The 23,453-nt window shown below is 47.3% G+C and overlaps 1 protein-coding gene across 1 annotated transcript in view; it reads left to right on the top strand.

The window, feature by feature from the left end:
- Positions 1-19,296, top strand: part of MIPEP (mitochondrial intermediate peptidase) — a 132,951-nt gene extending 113,655 nt beyond the window's left edge. Inside the window, exon 19 of the mRNA XM_030882686.2 lies at positions 19,038-19,296. Within this exon, the coding sequence (XP_030738546.1) occupies positions 19,038-19,135 (98 nt within the window). The 3' untranslated portion in view covers positions 19,136-19,296. The remainder of the gene's footprint in view (positions 1-19,037) is intronic.
- The last annotated feature ends 4,157 nt before the right edge of the window (positions 19,297-23,453 follow it).

Below are 23,453 nucleotides of genomic sequence, written 5' to 3'. Positions count from 1 at the left end.
TGAGTTTGTAACAAGGAGCTAATACGTGGTAGCCACCTGGAGCGAGAATTGTTTCTCCCACAGCAGGTAGAAGAGGGGGTTATACAGCTGTTGGGGTCGGAGCGGTATTATTGCAGCAGTTCAAGAAGGACAGGTGCAGTCCCCACAGGAGGTTACATCTTCCAGTGTAAACTGCTTTATCTTTCTTTTACGTTATCCGAAATTCTTCAGTAAATGGCCCTTGTTGAGTTTTTAGGTTCAGATGTTACTTATCTTTAAATAACTAGGAAAAAACCAACACATTGAAAAATCTGCACTTGCCGGGTGCCTCCTGCTTTGCTGCTCATTTAATCCCTCTAAAGCAGGTCTGATCTCCCCCTTTCCATAGGTAACGGGGCTCATTCTCCTCCCTGCCACCTTCCTCCCGATGCCTGCGTCTTCCTCAGGCGATCTTTGAAGGCTGACGTGAGACTGAGTTGGTCTTAGAATGTGAAGATGTCAGTGGCCTGAGCCTTGAGGCCTCAGTGATCCCCAAAGTCTGTGTGTGTTTTCACGTTGACACTGGTGAGGCCTGCCTGACGGCCACTGAGGAGCAGTAAAATGTTCCGTGATCTGTTTCCATATAAGCTCTTCAGACTCTGTGGCAAAGCTGTCAACTTGAGTCACCGTCGTTCCCATGGGGTGATTCTCGCCACAGCCGCGTAAGCACGGTGCCCACCGAGTCTCACATTTCTGCCTCTGGTAATGGATCCTGTGTGCGCTCGCCTGCAGCCTTGGCACGAAGGGTTTTGTGGGGAAAGGAAGGTTAAAGCCCAAGATCTTAGCGTTCCAAGGGGTTCTTATAAAATATTAAACAGCTTTATTTCTGTTCTCCTTTCCAGAAAAGGAACTCTTAGTTTTATGACTTTTGGCCCAAAGCAGTATGAAAGTAGAGATATAACATTAGAACTTGACAGAGTTTTAAAAAGGACGAAACATCAGATAAGATGAAAAGGAATAGTAGATAAATTCTCGGCGAAGCTCCCTTCAGTCTGTTCTGTGTCGCCAGACTGACTTGTGGAACCAAAGTCTAGAAGCCCCAGGCCTCACCGTAAGCTGATTAAAATCGCAAGAGCTCACACTTCCGCAGAGCTTCGTGGCTTTCAAAACACATTCGTCGTTGCCATAACTATCCTATATCATCTCTTCTTACTACATCGTACTCTTATTCAAGAGACAAGCCAGAAATTTGTGGTGTGTATTCCAAATGGTCGCCCTCGTCCCCCAAGGAGATTAATACAAACAGTGTACGACGGTAACCTCTCTCCTTGGTCCTAGGAGCAGGAAGTGCCCGGAGCTTGGTTTGACACCTTCTCCCCTAGAGGAAGCAGGGCTCCTTGGGGGAAGGGCTGACTCCAGGGCTGGCCTGCAGCGTCCTGCAGCGCCAGGAAGGAGGAAGGTGTTCAGGAATACACGCGAGGGTGGGCATGTGTGTCACGAGGGACAGGCGCCCACTATAAACGAACCCTCAATGGCCAGAACTTTAACAATTTGAGCAAAAAAGTAACTAAGGCAGCATTGGGAAATAATACCAAGTATAAGTGTGTATCCATGAGCCCGCCTGACAGGGAACGATGGAATGAAGCAGCAGGCAGACCTCCCGTGCACGAGAGTTCAGATGGTTCTGTAGGTGCCCCCTGCCCCCCGAGTGTGGGCTGCGCGGTGACCTCCCCCTTTCATACTGTGCTCTGGAAGGAAGGGAGGGAGACTTTACATGGAACTCTGCCTCGGCCCGGTGTTCCGGGTCGGCACCAGCAAGGCGAGTCATGCGGTCACGACCCCTAGTGTGACGAGAAGGGCACCTCACCTCTGGGGTCTTCCTTCCCAGGGTGTCACAGACAAGGGGCACCAGAGTCGAGCCTCGGCTCTCTGAGAGGAGGAGACGGCTAGGCCCGCGCTGTGCCCTGGTGCCTGCAGCAGGGTGTGCTGTGCACACCATCGTGGGTACCTGCTGCGTTAATGCATACTTAAGTTAGAGTTCACCTGGAAGGGCAGGTGTCTCCTGCGCCATTAACGACGTGATTATGGGGGATCGAACAAGATGGTGGAATAGAGGAGGGCATGGAGCTCACCTCCCCCGAGGAACACATCAAACATACATCCACGTGTGGCATGAGTCTCACGGAAAACTAACTGGAAACTGGCAGAAGGACTCCTGTACAAGCAAGGCTGTAATGGGGTAGGAAAGGAAGAAAAGTGATCGGGTCTGGACCTGTGCCCCTGGAAGGGGACTCAGAGGAAAAGAGAAGGCACAGGCGGAGACCTGCTCTGCGCAGTGAGCGGTGAGAGCCGCAGACTGGGCACCTCTATCCTGGCATCCAGCACAAGCCCCGAGGCACAGAGGAAAGGGCGGGTTGAAGGCTTCTCTGGCGCTGGCCAGGTTGCCGCCGGCTGCCTCAGTGCACGCTCCAGCCCCACATACCCCATGTCACTGGGCAGCACAGGCCTGGACAGGGTGGTGGCAGCAGACTCGTGTGGGACCCAGAGGCCACTGGGACAGAGCCTGGACAGGGTGGTGGCAGCCAGTGTTGGCACCCACTCAAGCAGTCCCCCCAGCCCAGAACTCTGACAGCAGCTGCTCCACCACAGCTCACAGCCCCGTGTGCACTGAGGCCCCATCCGCCCTGCAGTGCGGCCCTACAACGGACAGGGGCAGCTGTGAGGGACAAAGGGGACTCTCGCCTGAGGCTTTCTCCACAGAGCCAGGGAACACGGCGGGCACCGCACAGGCCGTGCGTCAGAGACAGCCCAGACCTCTGGCTGCAGCCAGCATGTGCCGACAGCCTGCACAGGCCCCCTTGCTTCAGCATCCCTGCCTCTGCAGCAAGGGTCCCAGTGTAGGGAGCAGGGAAAGCACACATGTACAGGGAGCAGAGCCAGCCCAGGCCTGACCCTTGGGGCTTCTGCTCCAGCACCTTGGGATCAGATCCCACCCCCAATAGGGCAGTGATGGCCACTGAGCAGAAGGGAAGTCTTGCTTCACACCCAGCTCCAGCCCCACCCCTACCAAGCTGATAGCTTCCAGCACACCCTGAGGAAGACATGGCTTGTGTCCACATCAGATCAACTTTCCCACCAAAGGCATCAGACACTCACAGTCTGTACAGGGCCAGTCCCTCATAAGAACGTGGTCCCTTCAAGACCACAATAGGAAACTGTTGCACCTAAATTCATAGAGGCAGAGGAATTGCTCTCAATTGAAATAATAAGAGAAAACCCCTGAAAAAAGTAATAAAACAGAAATAATTTATCAGATAAAGAATTGAAAGCATTGGTAATAAAATTGTTAAGTGAATTAGAGAACACTAGACAGAATGAATAGCAGACTGAGCAATACAGAAGAACACTTAAGGGATCTGGAAGATATAGCAAACAAATGTAAAAAAATTAAAAAAGGTTAAGAGATCTCTGGATAACATTCACATTTATAGGAGGTCCCAGAAGAGAGAAAAGGGTATTGAAAATGTATTTGAAGAAATTATGGCTGAAAACTTCCCAAATCTGAAGAAGGAAATGGATATCCAGATACAGAAGCACAGAGGGTCCCAAACAAGATAAACCCAAACAGACCCACACCAAGACATTATAATTAAAATGGCAAAAGTTAAAGAGAGAAGCCTAAAGGCAGCAGCAAGAAAAAAATAATCATATACAAGGGAATTTGCATAAGGCTACCAGCTGATTTCTCTGCAGAAGGTTTGCAGGCCAGAAGAGACTGACATGATATATTCAAAGTGCTGAAAGGGAAAAGCCTGCAACCTAGGATACTCTACCCAGCAAGATTTTCATTTAGAATCTAAGGAGAGAGAACTTCTCAGACAAACAAAAACTAAGAGTTCATCAATGCTAAATCTACCCCAAAAGAAATATTAAAGAATCTTCTCTAAGTGGAAAAGAAGTAAGAATCTACAGAAAAGGGAAAACTCCGTAAGGACTGAGATCAACCACTTAAATAAGCCAGTACGAAGATAAAAAGACAAGAAAAATGTAAAAGCAACTATAACGATAATAAGCAGTTAAGTGATAAACATGAAATATAAAGTATGACATCAGAATCCCAAAATGGGGGGGGGAGTAAAAAATGTGGATCTTCTAGAATATGAAGTTAAATGACTATCAGTTTCAAACAAGTAGGTAAAATTATAGATCAGTGTATATATAAACCCCATGGTAATCACAAATCAAAAACCTACAATAGATACACAAAAACTAAAAAGAAAGGAAAACAAGCATACTACTAAAGAAAATCGTCAAACCACAAGGGAAAAAACAAAAAGAAATGAACAGAGAAGAACTAAAAAAAGCAACTGGAAAACAAGGAAAAAAATGGCAGTAAGTACATACCTATCAGTAATTACTCTAAATGTCAATGGACTAAATGCTCTGATCAAAAGACATAGGGTGGCTGATTGGATTAAAAAAAACCAAGACCCTTCTATATGCTGCCTACAAGAGACTTACTTCAGAGCTAAAGACACACACACTGAAAGTGAGGGGATGAAAAAAGATATTTCATGCAAACAGAAATGACAAGACAGTGGGCATAGCAATACTGATCAGATAAAACAGACTTTAAAACAAAGGCTATACAAAAGACAAAGAAGATTGTATATCATTATACAATGATAAAGAAACTCAATATAAGAAGAGGATATTACACTCATTAACATATAGGCACCCAGGACAGGAGCACCTAAATATATGAAGCAAATACTAACAGACATAAAGGGAGAAACTGACAATAATACAATAATCTTAGGGGACTTTAACACCCCACTTACATCAACGGACAGATAATCCAGACAGAAAACCAGTAAGGCAACAGTGGTCTTAAATGACACAACAGACTAGTTTGACTTAATAGATATCTACAGGACATTCCATCCATAAACAGCAGAATACACATTCTTCTCACGTGCACATGGAATGATCTCTAGTATAGATCACATGCTAAGCCACAAAACAATTCTCAAAAAATTGAAGACGACAAATTATATCAGGCGTTTTCTCCCAACCACAACAGTATGAAACTAGAAATCAGTTACAGGAGGAAAAATGGGAAAAGAACAAACACGTGGACTCTATAAAAACCAGTGGGTCAGTGAACAAAGCAAAGAGGAAATCAGAAAATACCTCGAGACAAGTGAAAGTGGAAATACAACTCTCCAAAATCAGTGCAAGCAGAGGGAAGTTCACAGCAATACAGGCCTTCCTTGAAACACAAGAAAAATCTCATATAACAGTCTAACCTACCACCTAACAGAATTAGAAAAAGAAGAACCAACAAAGCCCAACATCAGGAGAAGGAAGGAAATAATAAAGATCAGAGAAAATAAATAGAGATAAAAAATAGGAAAGATCAGTAAAACCAAGAGCTGGGGTTTTTTTTGAAAAGATAAAATTGACAAACCTCTAGCAAGGCTCACCAAGAAGAAAAGAGAGAGGACCCAAAGAAACAAAGTAAATGAAAGAGGAAAAATAACAACCAATACCACAGAGATAAAAAATCATAAAAGAATACTATGACAATAAATAGGACAACTTAGAAAAAATGGACAAATTTCTAGAAACATACAGCATGCCAAGACTGAATCAAGAAGAAACACTTTGAACAGACTGATCACTAGTAGTGAAACTGAATTTGTAGTTTTAAAAAACTCCCAGCAAACAAAAGTGAGGACTGGACGGCTTCACAGGGGAATTCTACCAAACATACAAATAAAAGCTAATACTTATCTTCCTCAAACTATTCCCCAGAATTGAAGAGAATGGAACACTCCCAAGGTCATTCTACAAGACTACCATTACCCTGATACCAAAACCAAAGACAATACAAAAAAAGAAAATTACAGGCCAATATCTTTGATGAATATAGATGCAAAAATTCTCAACAAAATATTAGAAAGCCAAATCCAAAATATGTAAAAAGGATCATACACCATAATCAAGGGAGATTTATTCCAGGTACGCAAGGATGGTTCAGTACTCGCAAGTCAATCAGTGTGGTACAACACGTTAATAAAAATCAAATGATCGTCTCAAAAGACACAGCAAAAGTATTTGACAAAATTCAGCATCTATTCATGATTGCAACTCTTACCAAAGTTGGTATAGAGGAAATATATCTCAACATAATCAAGAACATTTATGACAGACCACAGCTACCATCATACTCAGCAGTGAAAAGACGAAAAAGCCTTTCCTCTAAATTCAGGAACAAGGCAGAGATGCCCACTCTTGCCATCAATTTAATATAGTATTAGAGGTCCTAGCCACAGCAGTCAGACAAGAAAAAGAAAGAAAAGGCATCCAAATTGGAAGGGAAGAAGTCAAACTGTCACTATTTGCAGATGACGATATTTTATATAGAAAACCCTGAAGTCTCCACCAAAAAACTATTAGAATAAATAAATTCTGTAAAGTTGCAGGATACAAGATTAACATACAGAAGTCTGTTGCTTTTTCTGTACACTAATAATTATCAGAAAGGGAAAGCAAAACAAAAAAATCCTATTTAAAATCACATCAAAAAGCATAAAATACCTAGGAATAAATTAACCAAGAAGGTGAAAGATCTAGACACTGAAAACTATAAAACACTGATGAAGGAAACTGAAGATGATACAAAGAAATGGAAAGATATCCAGTGCTTTGGATAGGAAGAATTAATATTGTTAAAATGGTCATACCTCTCAAAGCAATCTACAGGTTTAATGCAATCCCTGTCAAAATACTGATGACATTTTTCACATAACTAGAACAGATAATCCTAAAATTTGTATTAGGACCACAGAAGACCCAGAATTGTCAAAGCAATCCTGAGAAAAAAGAACAAAGCTGGAGGCATAACCTCCCAGACTTCAGACTGTACTATAAAGCTACAGTAATGAAAACAGTGTGGTAATGGCACAAAAACAGACACGCAGATCAGTGGAACAGTGAGCCCAGAAATAAACCCACGCACCTGTGGTCAATTAATCTACAACAAAGGAGGCAAGAACGAACAATGGAGAAAAGACAGTCTCTTCAAAGCTTAACAGCAAAGGAAACCATTAATGAAACAAAAAGACAACCTACAGAATAGGAGAAAATATTTGCAAATGGTATGACCAACAAAGGGTTAATATAAAAAATATATAAACAGCTCATACAACTCAGTATCAAAAAAACAATCCAATCAAAAAATGGACAGATGACCTGAATACAGGTCATCTGTGACCTGTGGCCAACAGGCACATGAAAAGATGTTCAACATTGCTAATTATTAAGGAAATGCAAATAAAAACGACAGTGAAGTGTCGTCACACTGGTCAGAATGGCTGTCATCAAAACGTCTATAAATAAATATTGGAGAGAGTGTGGGGAAAAGGGAACTCTCATGCACTGTTGGTGGGAATGTAAATTAGTACAGTCACTACGGAAAATGGTATGAAGGTTCCTCAGAAAACTAGAAATAGAGCTACCATATGATCTAGCAGTTCCACTCCTGGGTATGTATATATGTAGAACAAAACGAAAACACTAATTTGAAAAGATACATGCACCCCAGTGTTCATAGCAGCACTGTTTACAATAGCCAAGACATGGAAGCAACCCAAGTGTTCATCCACAGATGGATGGATAAAAAAGATGTGATACACACACACACATACACACGCAGTGGATTATTATTCATCCATAAAAACAATGAAATTCTGCCCTTTGCAGCAACGTGGATGGACCTAGAGAATATTATACTTAGTGAAATAAGACAGAGCAAGACAAATACTGTATGATATGACTTATATGTGGAATCTAAAAGTAAAACGAACATATACAGCAAAACAGAAACAGACTCACAGATCTAGAAAACAAACTAGTGGTTACCAGTCGGGGGGAGGGAGCGGCCAGATGGGGTAGAGGATTAGGAGGTACAGACTACTATGTATAAGAAAGATTAGCAACCGAGATACACTGTACAGCACAGGGAACTATAGCCGTCACTTTGTAATAACTGAGTATAATTCATAAAAATCCCGAATCACTGCGCTATACACTTGAAACTAAAATAAAATTAAATCAACTCTACTTCAAAAATATTGTGACGATTATTAGAAAAGGGACAGGTTTTTATTCACATTATGAGATTTTTTCTGAATATTTTGTCGGCCCAAATATTTTTTGTGATATAACTTTTATAACGCAAAAGAGAAGCAGGTCTAGGAAAGACATCTGTCACCCAGCAGCTCAGTGTCGCCCTCTGCCCTGACTTCAGTCGCCACGTCTGCTCAGAAGTCGGGACGCCAGCTTTGCCTTTGTGCCCTGCTCGCCCACAGCAGGACTCCTGCTTCCCCGGCCTCAGTCCCTGGAGCGGGGGTGGGGGGGAGGAAGCCGCCCTCCAGGCCATCCACTTGCTCTGGGACGCCAGCTTTGCCTTTGTGCCCTGCTCGCCCACAGCAGGACTCCTGCTTCCCCGGCCTCAGTCCCTGGAGCGGGGGTGGGGGGGAGGAAGCCGCCCTCCAGGCCATCCACTTGCTCTGTGAGGTGCTCTGCCCCCTGCACAGCTTTGCCTCCAGAAGCAGCGTGTGTTTCTTACGCGACACACACCTGGTGTCCCACAGGGCGCAATGAGACAGGCCTGCCCTGGTGTTTTATAATTCACCTGATGCAGGACCAGGTCAGTCTGGGTAGATTACTGAAGTTACTTAAGGAACGGGCATTGAAGTGGAGAATACTTTCCCCCTGGGGGAGGTCGGAGGTGCATTCTGCCACCTCTTTTCCGGCACTGGGCGCTGCACTCTGTTACCAAAGGTGAGTCCACTCTTGGGGCTTTGCTGCAGCAGACTCAGGCCGCAGCCGTCGCACCCCGTCCCGCTCCGCCCGGAGCCCGTGGGGACCTCCGGGGCCGAGTTCTCTCAGACACACCACCTCCGGGCCTGAGACTGAAACCTCTCTCCAGGGCGCTGGCTTTCGTTCAAAAGTATTACTGCAGTGTCCTGTGTTAGTGACCAGTAAGTAAGCTGATTGATTGAATGAAAAAAGCTTTCTGTTAGCTGTTGATGAAGTTAATTCATTTAACTTAGCGAATATTTAGCAAATACTTGCTGCTAACGAGGCATTTCAGGGACACAGAAATAAGAACGATACGGATCCTGCATTTACTTGAGGGGTGCAGCGTCCTGTAGGAATGACGAAGAGCATCCCCTCTGGGCCGTGTAGGCTGAGCCTGGGCACACGGCTTGGGGGCTTCAGGACTGCAGGGGTTCAGCCCTCCGACCCGTCAGCTACCTTGCACTCGCGTCCTCTGCACCGGGGGAAGGGGCCGTGCGGAGGGTGCAGACCCAAGTGGGCAGGACAGGCCGCCTGCCTCGGGGGGCTCTGGACACGCCCCTCACGCTAGCAGCCGTGTCCACTCCCCGACATGTGTCCAGTCTGTTCTGGAGGCAGGCTGCCCCCTTCCTAGAGCTCATCACATTCTTTGCATATAAATAGCAAAGGTGGAGCTTGGAGAGAACAGATTAGTAGAGTTACAGATGCGAAGAGCTGAGGCTGAAAGACAAGGCCGGTATTTCAAAGATACGATAAACCAGGAGAAAACGTGGGAAATGCCCTTTTGGAAAGAGCGCCGTTTTTCACTTTTCTGAAAAAATGGACTTTGGGATCCCAGGAATGAGCACCTCCTGTGGGTTACGGTGTCTTGTTGACACATCAGAAAGATAACCGCGTCCCGCGTGCTAGAAACCGATGGGCGTTGTGTATAATTTGGGGTGTAGGGCGGTGGGAAGCACATGCGCATTGGTCTCTTCACCTGGGTAGGAGGAGTCGGCCTCTACCAGGAAGCGACAGGCCCTTCCTGCTCTAAACTTAGCCCAGAAGCCTCTACTACCCTTGGGTTTCCCCCTCTATCTTACTGTCAAATGCTCCAGTGAATAAATTCAACCAGCATGATTTTTGCTAGCAAAGATGATAAAAAGCCTCTCGGAAAGTAGGTTTTAAACAGAATTTTAACTGTAACGTGTCGACCGCACTTCGCATTGCACACCCCGCGTGGTTCTGGCCCTGGGAGAGCGAGTGTGTCCACTGCACGCTCACTGGCCGTCTTGGTCCAGCCTCTGCTCCTGCCTCCCGCTTCCAGACAGTCTGCTTTCTAACAGGTTTATAACAGATGACGGCACGCCACAAGGAGAGTGACTCTCTGGAGAGGAGTGGGGACAGTGGCCCCTCAATGCACCCGCGCTGCTCTGGGGGGCGTGCGACTCCCTTCCCGGGAACAGAAGTAAGGCCGGGAGAAGCCGATGGGCCCCCTCGGTGGTGCAGAGCCCTTTACCAGCACCCGTCCCCCTGGACAGGCTTTCAGCCACTGTTCACTTCGGGTGGGCCGTGCTCCTAGGCTCACTGGTGTCATCAGAACCTATTCCACCCAGACCCTTCCTGCCCCCGAAGTCTTGGGAATCCTGCAAAGCCTCACCAGCCCGTCACTGCCACCAGCCGGCAGACCCAGATCATCTCAGAAGAGATGGTGGGTCGCAGCCCTCTTCTGGGATCTCAAGGGTAATTCAAAGACAGGTTCTAGTACAACCCAACTTCAGAGACACGTTTAACCCAAGATGCATCTCCCCCCCCACCTCTGTGGCCCATGGAAGCATGATGGGTCCGGAAGCCCTCTCAGCTGCCCTGCGAGCTTCGGGTGACACAGTGCCCTCGCGGGCTCTGAGCACCAAGCCACTGTCGTCAGAAGGGACAGAGCCTCCTATGCTGGCAGCTTCTGTCCAAAGCATGACCCTAGACCGCAGACTGGCACTCTATGTGTCATGTTCTGCCCGCCTCCTGGCCGTCTTCTCTGAACAGCAGCGGATTGCCCTCTGCCTGCTGCGTGCATGGGATGGGCCGTCTCCCTTTGTGTTGCATCTGGGACAGTGCCCCTGGAGCCTGACTGCACTGAGGTCTCAGCCTTTCTCTTGCAGGTAGATACCCTGTAGGGGACTCACTCCAAGAAACACCAACTATTCTGTTTCCAGATCATGTTGGGTAGACAACGTTCTAACAGGAACGTAGATAGTATTCTTTGGAGTCTTCTGCCTGCTCAGGGGAAACATCATAACGTGCTCGTTAAAGATGGTCGTTACAGATGATGTTCCTGACGCGTGGGTACAAGTGTGCTGTTAGAAAAGCAGGTGTCACCTCCTCAAAGCTCTCACCCTACACTCCCAGCTGACAGGATGGGGCTCAGAGCTCCCAGGGCTAAGGAATTAGGGGCCACAAGCATCGTGGCGGGGCGATCCACTGAGGAATCTACACTCCAGAGTCCACTGATAAAGGGTAAACTCCTACTAGTAGAGACTTCGAGCAGATTTCAGTGGAAGAATTGAAACTGACGTTTGCTAAGCACCTCCGGGAATGTTGCCAGAGAGCAGGAGATGGGAAGGTTTCTCCTGGTTTAACTGGGTCATCTCCTGAAAGATCCTTTCAAGGTATCTCCTAGTGTTCGAGTCTCTCCAGCTATCTCCAAAGGAAACTCTTCCCGCGTGACTCTTACGTAACATCACTAATAACGAAACTAGATTAAGGCGTGATTATACCTAAACCTAATTTTCTTCTTTGCTTACCAGTTCATCTTTACATTAAAGTTTGTAAGATAGAATAATCCCTCCTTAATCTCAGAATTTGCACATCTCAAAACATTTGACTACCATGATCAAGTTCTTTTTTGACCCCATCACATGTCAGGGTACGTCAAGTAAGACACGTTTAGTTTCTTAATCCCTCTTCTTATAGCACTGAGTATGTTTAGTTTAAGCTGTAGGGTCAGGACAATAGCTAAACTCCACTTACATTTTCCCTTCAAGCAGTTTAAACAAAACAGAGCTTTACAAAATTCTTAAAATCTTAAATCACACCCTCAAAGTAATTGGAATTTCAGCCCCACATTCATTTTTGTCTTCTTCCTGCACGTGTTTTTCACTTCAGGGTGGGAATTTTATTAACATGTTGCAGTAGCCTTGTGCACTGATTTTCCTAAGATACTTTAATGTTGGACATTACCAGTAAGACTAACTTCTACTACTTTGGTATTCTCCAGTTGAACGGACAGGAGAGAGAGCAGTGCTGCCAACGTAGCAATAATGAGAACCACTGTGCCCCCGTGCTGGGTGCTGCACGCTTAGGTAACCTCTTCCTGCCCGAGGTCACACCGTGGTGAGCAGAACCAGGATGCAAACTCAGGCCCGTCCTGTGTGGACTGCTGGGCTCGTAAACTTCTCTTTCGGGCTAGGCCAGGAAGCTTTTGCTTTGGAAGTAGTTGCGTGCATGTTGCACTGTATCTCCCCTCTGCTCTTTCATAATGTTCGGTGACTGAGTTGCCTGGTACGCTGATGCTCAAAGAAGATGCTGTTGTGTTCTCCGGGCAGGACATCACAGAGACAGATCTGAAAGGCCGCACATGCTAACTAGACCTGACAGGGTGTCAGCTGCCTTCCACATAGTAGTGGTTTTATGGCAAAATAAGATCTGCTGAGTGAGAATGCATGAACGCAGGGCCAGCTGTGGTACTTCACAACACACTCACTGGCAGAAACCTCCTTTTCTTGCACACGGTAACAGGAATACGTGAGGAGAGCACGTCAGGGAAGCAGACCTAGAATTCAGTGGACACAGTTCCAGTAACAGGGTGGATGGCGACCCTGAACAGCCAAGTGAGCAGAACCCCTCCGCCTTCGCTTGTCTGGCTCTTTACCCAGCGTGGCCTCTGCAGTGGCTGAGCGCCTTCTGGAAGAAAGCAGTGGCAGCGGGCACCTGGCTTCCCAAGGCTGAGGCCTCCTTTTGTAAACGCGCTCATTTTTTCAGAGGGTGTGGACATGTTTAACGTGTGGGTGTGTTTGTTTAAGGAAGGCACGGAGCTTCAAAAGGCAAGATGTTTTGTAACCCAGAAATGTAACCAGTAAATGGAATGGTTGAATCTGACGATGAAATTAGAATAAACTGATTAGTAAACAGAGCACGCCCGTGGGCTCCCCTTGCTGGGTTAGCTCCCACCCAGCAGGAAGCCCTGCAGGCAGGGACCCCAGAGGCAGAGCCACGTCTCCAGTGTGACAGGTATTAGCCCAGCCGAGGGGGCAAGAGAGTTCTTGAGTTTGAAGGAGGAAAGGAATTTCACTTTCTGGCTGACATCCTCGTTCCCCCGAGAACTGATCGCAGATAGCGGGAACCACCTTTAGGAAAAGGTGTGGGCAGCTGCAGCCTGGCAGCCCAGGAGACTTCAAAGGAGAGAAAGATGAGCCAGCTGCCCGAGGCCCGGGAGAGACAGCTCTGGAATGAGCGCTGATCTCATAAAGTTCACTTCAGCCTCTTCAAACTGCCAGGCCAGCCTTTGTACTGGAATTCTCCATCAGTCTGAGCCAAGTTTGACACATATAATTATTTCAGCATAAAAAGCAGCCGGGAACTATCACCATGGGCTTTAGAGCCGAGGGTGGTGGTGGAGACATGCAGACGCCTCACTCGTTGCCCAGTCCGTGCGGATAACCCGATGTTTGGTAACAGGGGACGGAGCCACGGCAGCTGAACATGTAGGCGAATCACAGGCTCAGTAGTCCTGGTCACGTCTTTTTAAGTTGTGGTTAAGCGTATATAACATAAAATGTACCACTGTTGCCTTGCACGGCCCTGTGCGATCATCACCGCTGTCCAGCGACAGGACTTTTCCATCATCCCAGTGAGCTCTTCTTGATAAACCTTTTCTCACAGCTGCTAACAGGTAGAAATGGATTGACTCTAGTTCCTTCTTCTGTTTCCATCTTTCCGTAGACAAACAGTTATCTCATAAAATGCAGATGGCAAAAGCCAGGAAAAAGCAAAGCAAGCAACGATTCATTAGCTGGGTAATTAGCTTGTGATTGTGTTTGATGATAATGTCCTGAATACTTAATCAGAGACCAGGCTTTTGAAATTCAACTTGTGCAGAAAAACAAGCAACCTCATCCTTCAGCTCTTGAACTTCCGACCTGACGGTTACTGTTAGCAGTTACCAGTTAGCAGTTAGCAGTTACCAGTTACGGAGCCTTTCCATGAGTTAAATGTACTTTATAATCCTTATAACAGTCCAGCAAAGTAGATGACATTGTATTTCACTCTACCAGTCTGCCTCTGCTCAGACTGCTTCTAGTAGAAGACGGAGCCCCAGAAGTTACGTGACTGGTCTGAAGTCCCTAACCAGGTGGCTGACGAGGTAGCTCAAGCCCCTGCGCCAGTGCCCAAGGAAGAGTTATCTTCCCACTCTTTTCCTCCTTGGAAGAGTTATCTTTCCTCTCTTTTCCTCCTTGGTAACCCTTCAGAGGAAGACATCGGGATAGTCAGGGACGAGAATGGACTGAAATTTTGAATTATAAGATGCTGTGCGGAACCAGGGAATGTTCCACTCAGCCTCAAACCCTAACCTGCCCAGCGCCTGCTCCTGCATGGCAGCTCCTCTGCTTTTCAGAGCTGGCTTGTTGTCGCCTAGGTAAATGACACCGGTAGACCTTAAACAGAAACCCGACAGACATACCTTCATTTAAACCAAGTACTGGCGCTGCGTCTGAAATGTAAGAGTGTGGTTGCTTTCATCTCTGATTTTAACAGAATTGGGGGGGCGCGGGTTACGCGTCCCGACCACCTCAGGCACTGAGGGCCTGGCCTGACGGGTGCCCAACCCATGCACCTCCACTGCACCTTGAGGCCCACAGTCAGAAGGGTGTTCCCTTCCCCGATCCCACCAGGAAGGAACCCATTTCAGGAGGACCCTGGAGCTGCTGGGGCAGTGTTCCCGCCCCCTCACCCTGCCCACCTCCCACTGCAGCGGCCAGGGCTGCGGGCGGGGCCAGGGCCGCTCTCCTTTCCCCACCAGTGGGCTTGGACAGAGGGAATCTGATAGGAAAGCCTGCTTGTGTGTCACCTGTTTACTTTATCTGTGGGAAAGAAGACATGGTCATTTAAATGAAAAAAGAAGAAACAAAAACCACCTGCTTCTAGTCTAAACCGTGAGTCTAGAAAGTTGGTCCTTAATCAGAGAGAAATGTCAGTGTCCCCCGGGCATCGCTCAGTCCCTCTTCATAACATGTGAACCAATCTTTTCATCAACTGGCAATCTACTTGAAAGGAACAGAACCAACTTAGACTGACCAAGCAGAAAAGGAGTTTGGGGGAACAGTACAGAGGTCGCCATGGAGTCAAAGGGAGAAGCCGAAACACAGCTGAGAGCGCGTGGCTTCTGGGGCCGGCTAAGGGCGCGGATGAGCTCCTCGGGGTTGACGGGTGCTGCGTTCAGCCGCCCCATGGCCCGCAGCTGCTCGTCCCTCCGCCCCGGGAGCAGGTCCCGGAGGGGTGCAGTGGGCGCGGAGCTGGGCAGCGAGGCCTGCCCCCCAGCTGCCCCAGTGCCGGGGCCTCCGAGCAGAAGCCCCTCCTGCCTCGCGACGCAGCCTGCGACCCTTGAGACCGTAACTCAGGGCCGTCAGGCCTTTTAGGGCAGCTGCCCCGTCCTTCGAGGTCCCGGAACACGTGGTTTGAGCAGAGCAGTCAGGACCAAAAGGTTCGGGTTTGTTCCAGTTTTTATCAGCGTATTTGCCTCTCCGGTAAAACAAGGAGGAAAACAAACTAAGTCATCCTCCGCAACGGATGTGGCTCCGAGGGGGGCGGGCAGGCGGAAGCCCGCTGTCCTTCCTTCCGCGAGGACTCGGCGGCAGGCCCGGCGCACCTGCCTTTCCTACATCGCTGTCCACGCTTCTCCTTTCAGGCGTGAAGCTGCCCTCGGTTTTGTTTTACTGTTTCGGCTCCCTGGCCCCCGACTCAGGTGATGTCCACAGAGAAGCGTGTGTAAACTCACCCGCTCGTGGACTCGGCACCTCCAGCCGGGTTCCCGGGGCTCCTGCGAAATTGCACGTCTCATCACCACCCTTTTAAGACTAAGACTTGAAGACAAAGGGGACGTGTTCGTCAGCTTTTGTAAAAACTTCAGAGTCCTTGGAATCTTTTTTACCATCCACGTACATAAAAGCCAATTTCAATTTTTCTTATTCGTGGAACTGCCTGAAAACATTGTGTTTCTCTTAATTCTTTGTGCCGAAGTTAGTTCAGGTTGACACTTGCCAAACACTTCGATCTAATTAAAGCGAGGACACGGCAGCCATATTCCAGGAGAATCCCTGCCCCGGTGACTCCCCCATCCCTCTCCGTCTGGATTCTCTTTACCAGTCACATCACACACACAGTTACTGAACCATTCACCTCTGATGGGATTTTATTTAAAACTGCCCTGAGCGTGTTGCATTCTTCCCGCGCTGCTGCCATGACTGCCTTTCTCTGAGACGCAGAAGTGGCTGGAGGTGGGCCTCACGGGGGGCATGTGCCCCTGAGGTGTGGCCACGGAGGACAGAGCAGGGCCCTGTGAACGTGGGCAGCTTGTGGAGGGAACGTGACACTTCACAGGGACGCGAGGGCCAAGCTTGACTGCGCGGGTCGGCTCCACCTCTAACGTGCTCCCCAGGGGGAGTGACCGTGTCCGTGGGTCCAGGCCTGGGCCTGCCCCGAGCTCTGCGTGCCACCGCGGAGGGCACCCAAACGTCATGAGCGGTTGGTTCCCCGGCGCTCTGTTCTCCCTGCAGACCCCAGACGCTCTGTGCGCTGCCCACCGGGTGCCTTGCTTAGGCCGCCCTCTCCACCGCAAAGGCCCTAGCTTGAGCCTGAGCCTTCCCCATCTCTCACGTTTCTGCAGGCCCCCATCTGCCCCACGGAGCCTTCGGAATCTCTGCCACGCACGACATCCTTCTCCCTCTGTTCTCCCACTGGCTGCCATCTATGTGCTGTTAACACCCGAAGCTGACTCTTCCCCGAACGCTTTATGTGGAAAGTTTTCAGGCATTCAGCAAAGTCACGTGAACTGTAAACACTCATATACTTGCCCTTTAGAGTCTACACTTAACATTTTGCTCTGCTTTGTCACGTATCCATCTGTCCATTCCTCCATCCACCCATCACATACATGTATTTTCAAAACAAGGTGCAGACGTAAGTACGTTTTACCCCAGACGCTTCTGTGTGCGTATAACTAGAGTTAGTGTTGGTTACTAACATTTACATGTGGTGAAAGGCACAAATCCTTAACGTTCCATTTACTGAATTTTGACGAGCTATATACCTGGGTGTCACAAATCACGGTCCAGATAGAGAACTTTCCCATCACACCAGGACCTTCCGGGTCGGTCACCATCCCCACTCCCGAAGGCAACCACCGCTCCAGTTTTTTTCGCCACGGCTTAGTCCGGACCTTCTTGGAAGTGAATATAAACGAAACAGGCAGCGTGTGTTTTGTGTGGGCCCTTGTGTGCAATGCACTGTGTCTGAGGCCTGCCCGAGGTGTTGTCTGGGTCAGTAGTTCTTTCCTTCTCGTTGCTGGTGCCGTTCCACTGTGTGAAGACACCACGAACGTCCACCTGCAGCCTGGTAATGGGAGCTTGTGTCGTTCCACTTTAGGCTGCTGGGAACGTGCCTGCATTTCTCTCGGCTAATACCTAGGAGGAAACAGCTGGGTCCCGGGGCAGGTGTGCGCTGAGCTTTACAGAAACCGCTGGACCTTTTTCTGAAGGGCTCTCGCATCTCACCCTCTGCCCCTGCTGGGCGACGAGCCATGGCGCCCAAGGCCTTGACTGCGTTTGCTGTCTTCAGCCGTCCCGGGGGGACATCATGGTGTCTCTTTGTGGCTTTTCCTTTCCTGGATGACAGTGATGTCGTGTGTCTTCTCAGGGCCTGTTAGTTCCGTGTTTATTCAGATATCTTTTTTTGTGAAAGGTCTGCTCAAATCTTTCGTCCATTTTTTATTTTTACAAGTATTTTTATGATGAGTTGGAGTTCTTTATATTTTCTGGATACCAGTCCTGTGTGAGATATGTGTTGTGTCAGTATTTTCTCCTATTCTGTCATTTACCTGTTCATTTTTTTTTTTAACAGTTTCTTTGCAAGGCGGGAAGTTTTAAATTTTGATGAACTCTAATGTATCTTTTTTTCTTTTATGGTTATTACCGTCTGTGTCCTAAGAGACCTTTGCCTACCTCAGAGTCACAAAGATATTCTGTGTTTTCTTCTAGACACTTAATAATTTTAGCTTTTACAATTAGGTCTGTGCCCATCTCACATTAATGGTTATGTACGGTATGTGACAGGGGTCAAGGTTAACTTTGCCCACATGGCTGTCCAGGTCCACACGGTGTACTTCTGTGATTGTGTCCTTCCTGCCCTCATACTGTGACTTGGCCTGGTCCTTCACACAGCGAACACTCAAGGCATGTTAACTGAATTGCACTGAGAGAGCCCCGTTCAACCTTGAGTTAGCATTACCTGCCAAGAGCACAGGCCGGGGCCACAGGGTTCATTGCTTGAATGTTGTCTTTGGCTTCTTGAGTGAAGAGTGGAGATCGATTCAGCTTTTTACTGAATTGCTACTACATGCTAGACAGGGTGCCTCACTGCTTTCCAGTACAGCTTCTTATTCTAGCTTTACTGAAACCTTGTATGTCAGATGAGGAAATCTGAGAACCAGACATCAGGAGTTCTCCAAGACAGGCAGGTCTGGAGGAAAGCCAATAACTTGTGTCTGATATAAGACTTCTGCAAGATAATTAACAGTTGAATGATTTTAAAGTGCACAGGACTTGATAATAACACTTGGCAGGTAATTAAACATATTAAATTCTGAACCAGCCCAAAGATAGCTGAAAAATTAAGTCTTCTGACATCACTCCAAGTGTACAGTAATATGTGCAAAATAAAACCCCCGGGAAACATATTTGGCTCTAAATCTCTGAGCTAAGAGTTTGATTAGACAGTAAAAAAGGCATTAAGACAAGAAATAGCTTCGGGGCCCATGCACTGCCCAGGACTTTTTGAAACGTCCTCACAGTCAAGCTCGCGGTTCACAAGGCCGAATGTCCCCTGACCCTGCAGATTTGATGTGTGTCTTCGTCCCTGTGTATTGTCTGCGGAGAATGAGCGGCTCATCTTTTCTTCGTCCGCAGGTATGCTTCAGAAGTGTCCTTCTATCGATGACTTCGTAAATGCCCTTGTTTCCGACCTGGATGTGGACTTGGAAACTTTCCTCATGGATTCTAAATGATGGGAACACCGTGAATCCTTTAAATCAGTCACGGAGATATCAATTTTGTTGTAAATGCTACAACTTTGAACGTTTGTTTCTGATTTCAGCATTCAGTTCTGTAATAACTTATGAAAAACCTCAAACCAGTGGAACTTGGAATAACTAACTTTTTAAAATTATGCTGGCTTTTAGCCTGTTTGTTTGGCAGATTTTTGAACATAAGGAAATCCATTCAGTGAGCGAGTGCACACCAGAACCCAGAGGTGTTAGCGTCAGGGGCCAGACACCCTCAGCCCAGCCCCGCTCCTGGTGAGCTAGCTTTTCCCTGTCCGATACCTTTACTTGGTTAGAGACATAATAAAAAGCAAAGTTATTTCCGTTTGAAGCCGTCTTCAGAAAGATTACACATATAGCTCCTCTGCGTGATTTCTTATAAGTGGCTTTGAAAATGGAAAGTCAGTTACAGTGACCGAGAAACCAAGTGTGGTTTCCAAAGTATTTGTAATCGACTGTGTTGGCTTTTCCTGTGTGTTTAGGAATATACTATACAGATGGACTCAGAACAGAGGGCACCTGAACTCACACTTTTCTGACTTAACGATGAATATACAAAAATAAGTGCAGGTGCAATTAGTAAATGATGTGTCAAGTCCAGCGACTGATAAATACGGAAACTGGGATTCAAACCCTGTCTTTATCCTAAACATTATTGCATACCGTATCACCATGTGTTAATAACAGAAAAGAAAGACACCGTTTAATAGGCTTTTCACACCTTCAAAGTCAAGAATTTAATTACAGGCTTTCATTTAAAATGACACCTGCTAGTGGCCTCTTCCTGCTTCTCCTCCCTAAAAGACCAGTGCTGATGCAAAAAGGCAGAATTAAAAATCCCCAAAACTAGGACACATGTCCAACCTACTCACAGAATCTGGAGGAATTTCTACAAGCTAGAAACAGACGAGACGGGATAAAGAAACGTCAGTGACACACGCATGCCGGGTCCACCTGGATGCTGAGGTGAGGGGAGGGGCGACCCTCCGTTCTCTCCCCACCTCCTGCCCACACAGGTAACACGCTGTGTGCACCAGCCCGGGAGCCGCGGCCCCGCGAACCTCCCGTGGGGCTTCCGCGTTAGCCACACGAGGCCTGTTCTCCTCTCCCAGCTCCTCCCCGTTTGGCTCTCTCAGTCTGTGAACACGTGGAAACCACAGTGCAGAGAATCCTTGGGCGGGAAGGAGGGCAGGCCTGCAGCAGTCGCTCCCCCGTGGGAGGTGTGGGGTGATGCCGCAGGGACAGCCGGATGCCAGTGCCCAGGGCAGGAGCGGCTGCTTCTGTCCCCACCCACATGGTCTGTGAGCTGAGGGAGGCGACGCTAACTCTCATCTGGGAAACGGACCCGGAGAAACTGACACCAACCTGCCGTCCGTTACAGGTAAGTCTGAAAAGGTGCTTTAACAGCTCCAGGTGTACCGAGCCACCAGCCCCTGGGCCTTTATCCTCCCTTTTCAGCTGAGGGTGAGTGAGCAGAAAAGGAGATCTGTGCAGAGCTTCAGAAAAAGGAAGGGAAGATGCGGGAAGATCCCAACTTTGAACACTATTCTTAAAAGGAACTAAGGCACACTGTAGAAAACATCTCTGCCATTCTTAGTGAGACTTGAGAAAACACGGTATTTATGAAGCCGAAAGCCATAAAGAAAGAACAAGCGGAAATTTAAAATAGGCGAATCTAAAAAAGAAGACAGGCAGAATAAGAAAAAAACAAATGCAGAGAAACTGAAACATAGTGCAGTGATTTAAAACATGATCAAAGCAGAAAAGACCAAAACTGCCAAGGAGAAATGAGAAGCATCTCACTCAGAGTGCAGGTTAAATTCAGGGACACGGTGAAAACCGGCAGCCAGGAAGCAGTGCAGAATCCCGGGGACAAAGGCAGGACAGCTGGAACAGAAACAGCAACAAAACCCAAAGTCTCGCGTCCTCCTGTGTTCCCAGTGCTCAGAACAGTGACCAGCACACAGTAGGAGCTCTGGTCAAGACATGCTAGTCAATGAATTTAAGGAAACTTTTTTGAGATGGAAAAAAATGGATGTGTAATTTAAAAGGGAATCCTTGATGCTGCCTAACAATGAGAATGTGCTTAATGCCACTGAACTATACACAATTAAAAATGGTTAAAACAGTCAAGTTTTTGTTATGTATGATTTACCACAATTTTTTAAAGCAAAGTAAATAAATGCAAGCAAAGAGAGAGAAGAGAATCCTGCATTCTAGATCAAAACGAACAAAGAAAACAGTAAAAAGAGACCCCACACACACACACCTAGACAGACTCTGCCTTTCATTTTGAGAACTTAAATATAAATACAATTAAAATTATAAGCCAACTGATCCCAAACTGGGCATTTCCCAGGAGTTGTTAGTGTTCCACGAACTCGAAAGGGTCCCAGTGTTAAATACATTTGTAAAATACAAGTGAGCTCTGTGTGTCACCATGTGCACATCAGCAGTCCTGCACTCACAACACCTATTTCCCAAACGTTTGATGAGGGGGCCCCCCGCTTTGCTGGAGGACCTACTGATGACATTTGTCAGAACACTGGGGACTAACTGTTGAAAGCATCCAGCTAGAAACAACAGGCTTACACACACAGAAAGGAACAAAGCGGACGGCGCTCCCAGAATTCAACTGTTCATCGCTGTGAAAGCCAGAGGACGGTGAAAAAAAGTTTTCAGAGGTAAAGGCTGAGATGCGGAATGGCGTTCCCAGATATACGAGGGCTCAGGAGACATCTCAGCTTTGTACCTTTCTTTAAAAATCACTAGAAGAATAAGTAATTTCGAGCGAGTCAAAGCAAAGGAAATCCCTAAGGAACTTGTAAGAATTCTGAGGGGTCATCGCCTCTTTTCTCAACAACAGCTGGATAAATCATAAAGCAAATTATTTTACTGTGAATGCTTTTCCTTATGATGGGAATAAGCCCACAACACACAGCAGTTCCTCTGAGAAAGATTCTCTCCAGTACTTTACGGTTTACCAGCAGCTTCCAAAAATCCAGTTTAAACTACTTACATGCTAAAAATAATCATCATCATCTAGAGAAAGAACTAGAGGATAATGAGTAAAATGTTAATGTGATTGTCCTTAGTGTTGAGATTTGGGCCTTTTATTTTTCTTCTATCTCCAAATTTTAAAAAAAATAGGCAATGTGTTCATTTTAATATAATTTAAAATTTACAAAAACTTTAATCATGACAGAGCTAAACTTAAAAGCGTGTTTCCAGTTCTGAAGGAATGCTTGGCTGATGTAAGCAAATTCAGAAAATGCTTCTGAGACATTCAGGGAACAACCCGTACAGTCAGAAACTTTACTAATACCCAAGGGTTAGCGTGATTTGCTCAAAGCGACTGAGATAAAACATGAATAGCAGTAGTGCTTGACATTCATTTAGCATTTTTCAGTTCACGAAGAACTTTATCACGTGGTCATCTCAGGTGCGACCCATCGCCCAAGAGGTAACAGGGCGCAGGCAGTGTCAGGACTCTGCCGCCACAGTGGGGCAGACAGGCTGGCGACGCGTCGGCCGCTGAGCTGGTCACGCCGATGCAGGACTCCTGGACTGTGCCCCCTCCCCTGCGCACGGGTCTTCAGGAGAGGATGTGGATCTCCTGCAGGGGCTCAGGTGCACATTCAGACAGAGCGCTGGGTGGTTACAGGGCCCACTGGGCCTGATGTCGCGCGTGGTCTTTCTGCTTGAGGAAGCCTGTGCCCGTGGACAGACAGATGATGAGACATCACAGCATCAGACCAGGAGGGATGAGGGGTGGGAGGAGAGAGAGGAGAGGCCATCTGGAAAAAGTCTTCCACAGAACTTGCCATCCACTGGGTGGTGGCAGGTGGCAGGGTGGCACCTTTGTACTCTTTAAATCGTGACTCAGTGTTTTTAGAAAACCATGTGGGAAGCAGCGCTAGGACAAGCCTGTGGTGGCCATTGGGACGGTCCTTTATGATAAACTGCTTAATTCGCATCCTTTGAGTAAGACGGTCCAGCAGTGATGAGCTGTTCTCCAGGCCCGTTTCTCCATCTCACCGACAGAGAAACCAGCAGGACCGTGTTAGGTGCCTTTCTGCAATCCCGATGCACTGGGCCAAGGGTAACTGCTCTCCACAGGCACCCGATCTATTTATTATTTCCTCCAACTTTATGTTTATTTTCCTATTCATTTTCTTATGTCTTGGGTTAATTAATTTTTAATTTTCAGCCTTTCTTTTCTCAGATGTGCATCTCAGTCTATAAACTTTCTTCGAAGTACTGCTTTAATTACATCCCAGAA

The sequence above is a fragment of the Globicephala melas genome, chromosome 18 (assembly GCF_963455315.2).
Source record: "Globicephala melas chromosome 18, mGloMel1.2, whole genome shotgun sequence".
NCBI classification, from domain to species: Eukaryota; Metazoa; Chordata; class Mammalia; order Artiodactyla; family Delphinidae; genus Globicephala; species Globicephala melas.
This window is presented reverse-complemented; position numbering and strand designations above follow the sequence as displayed.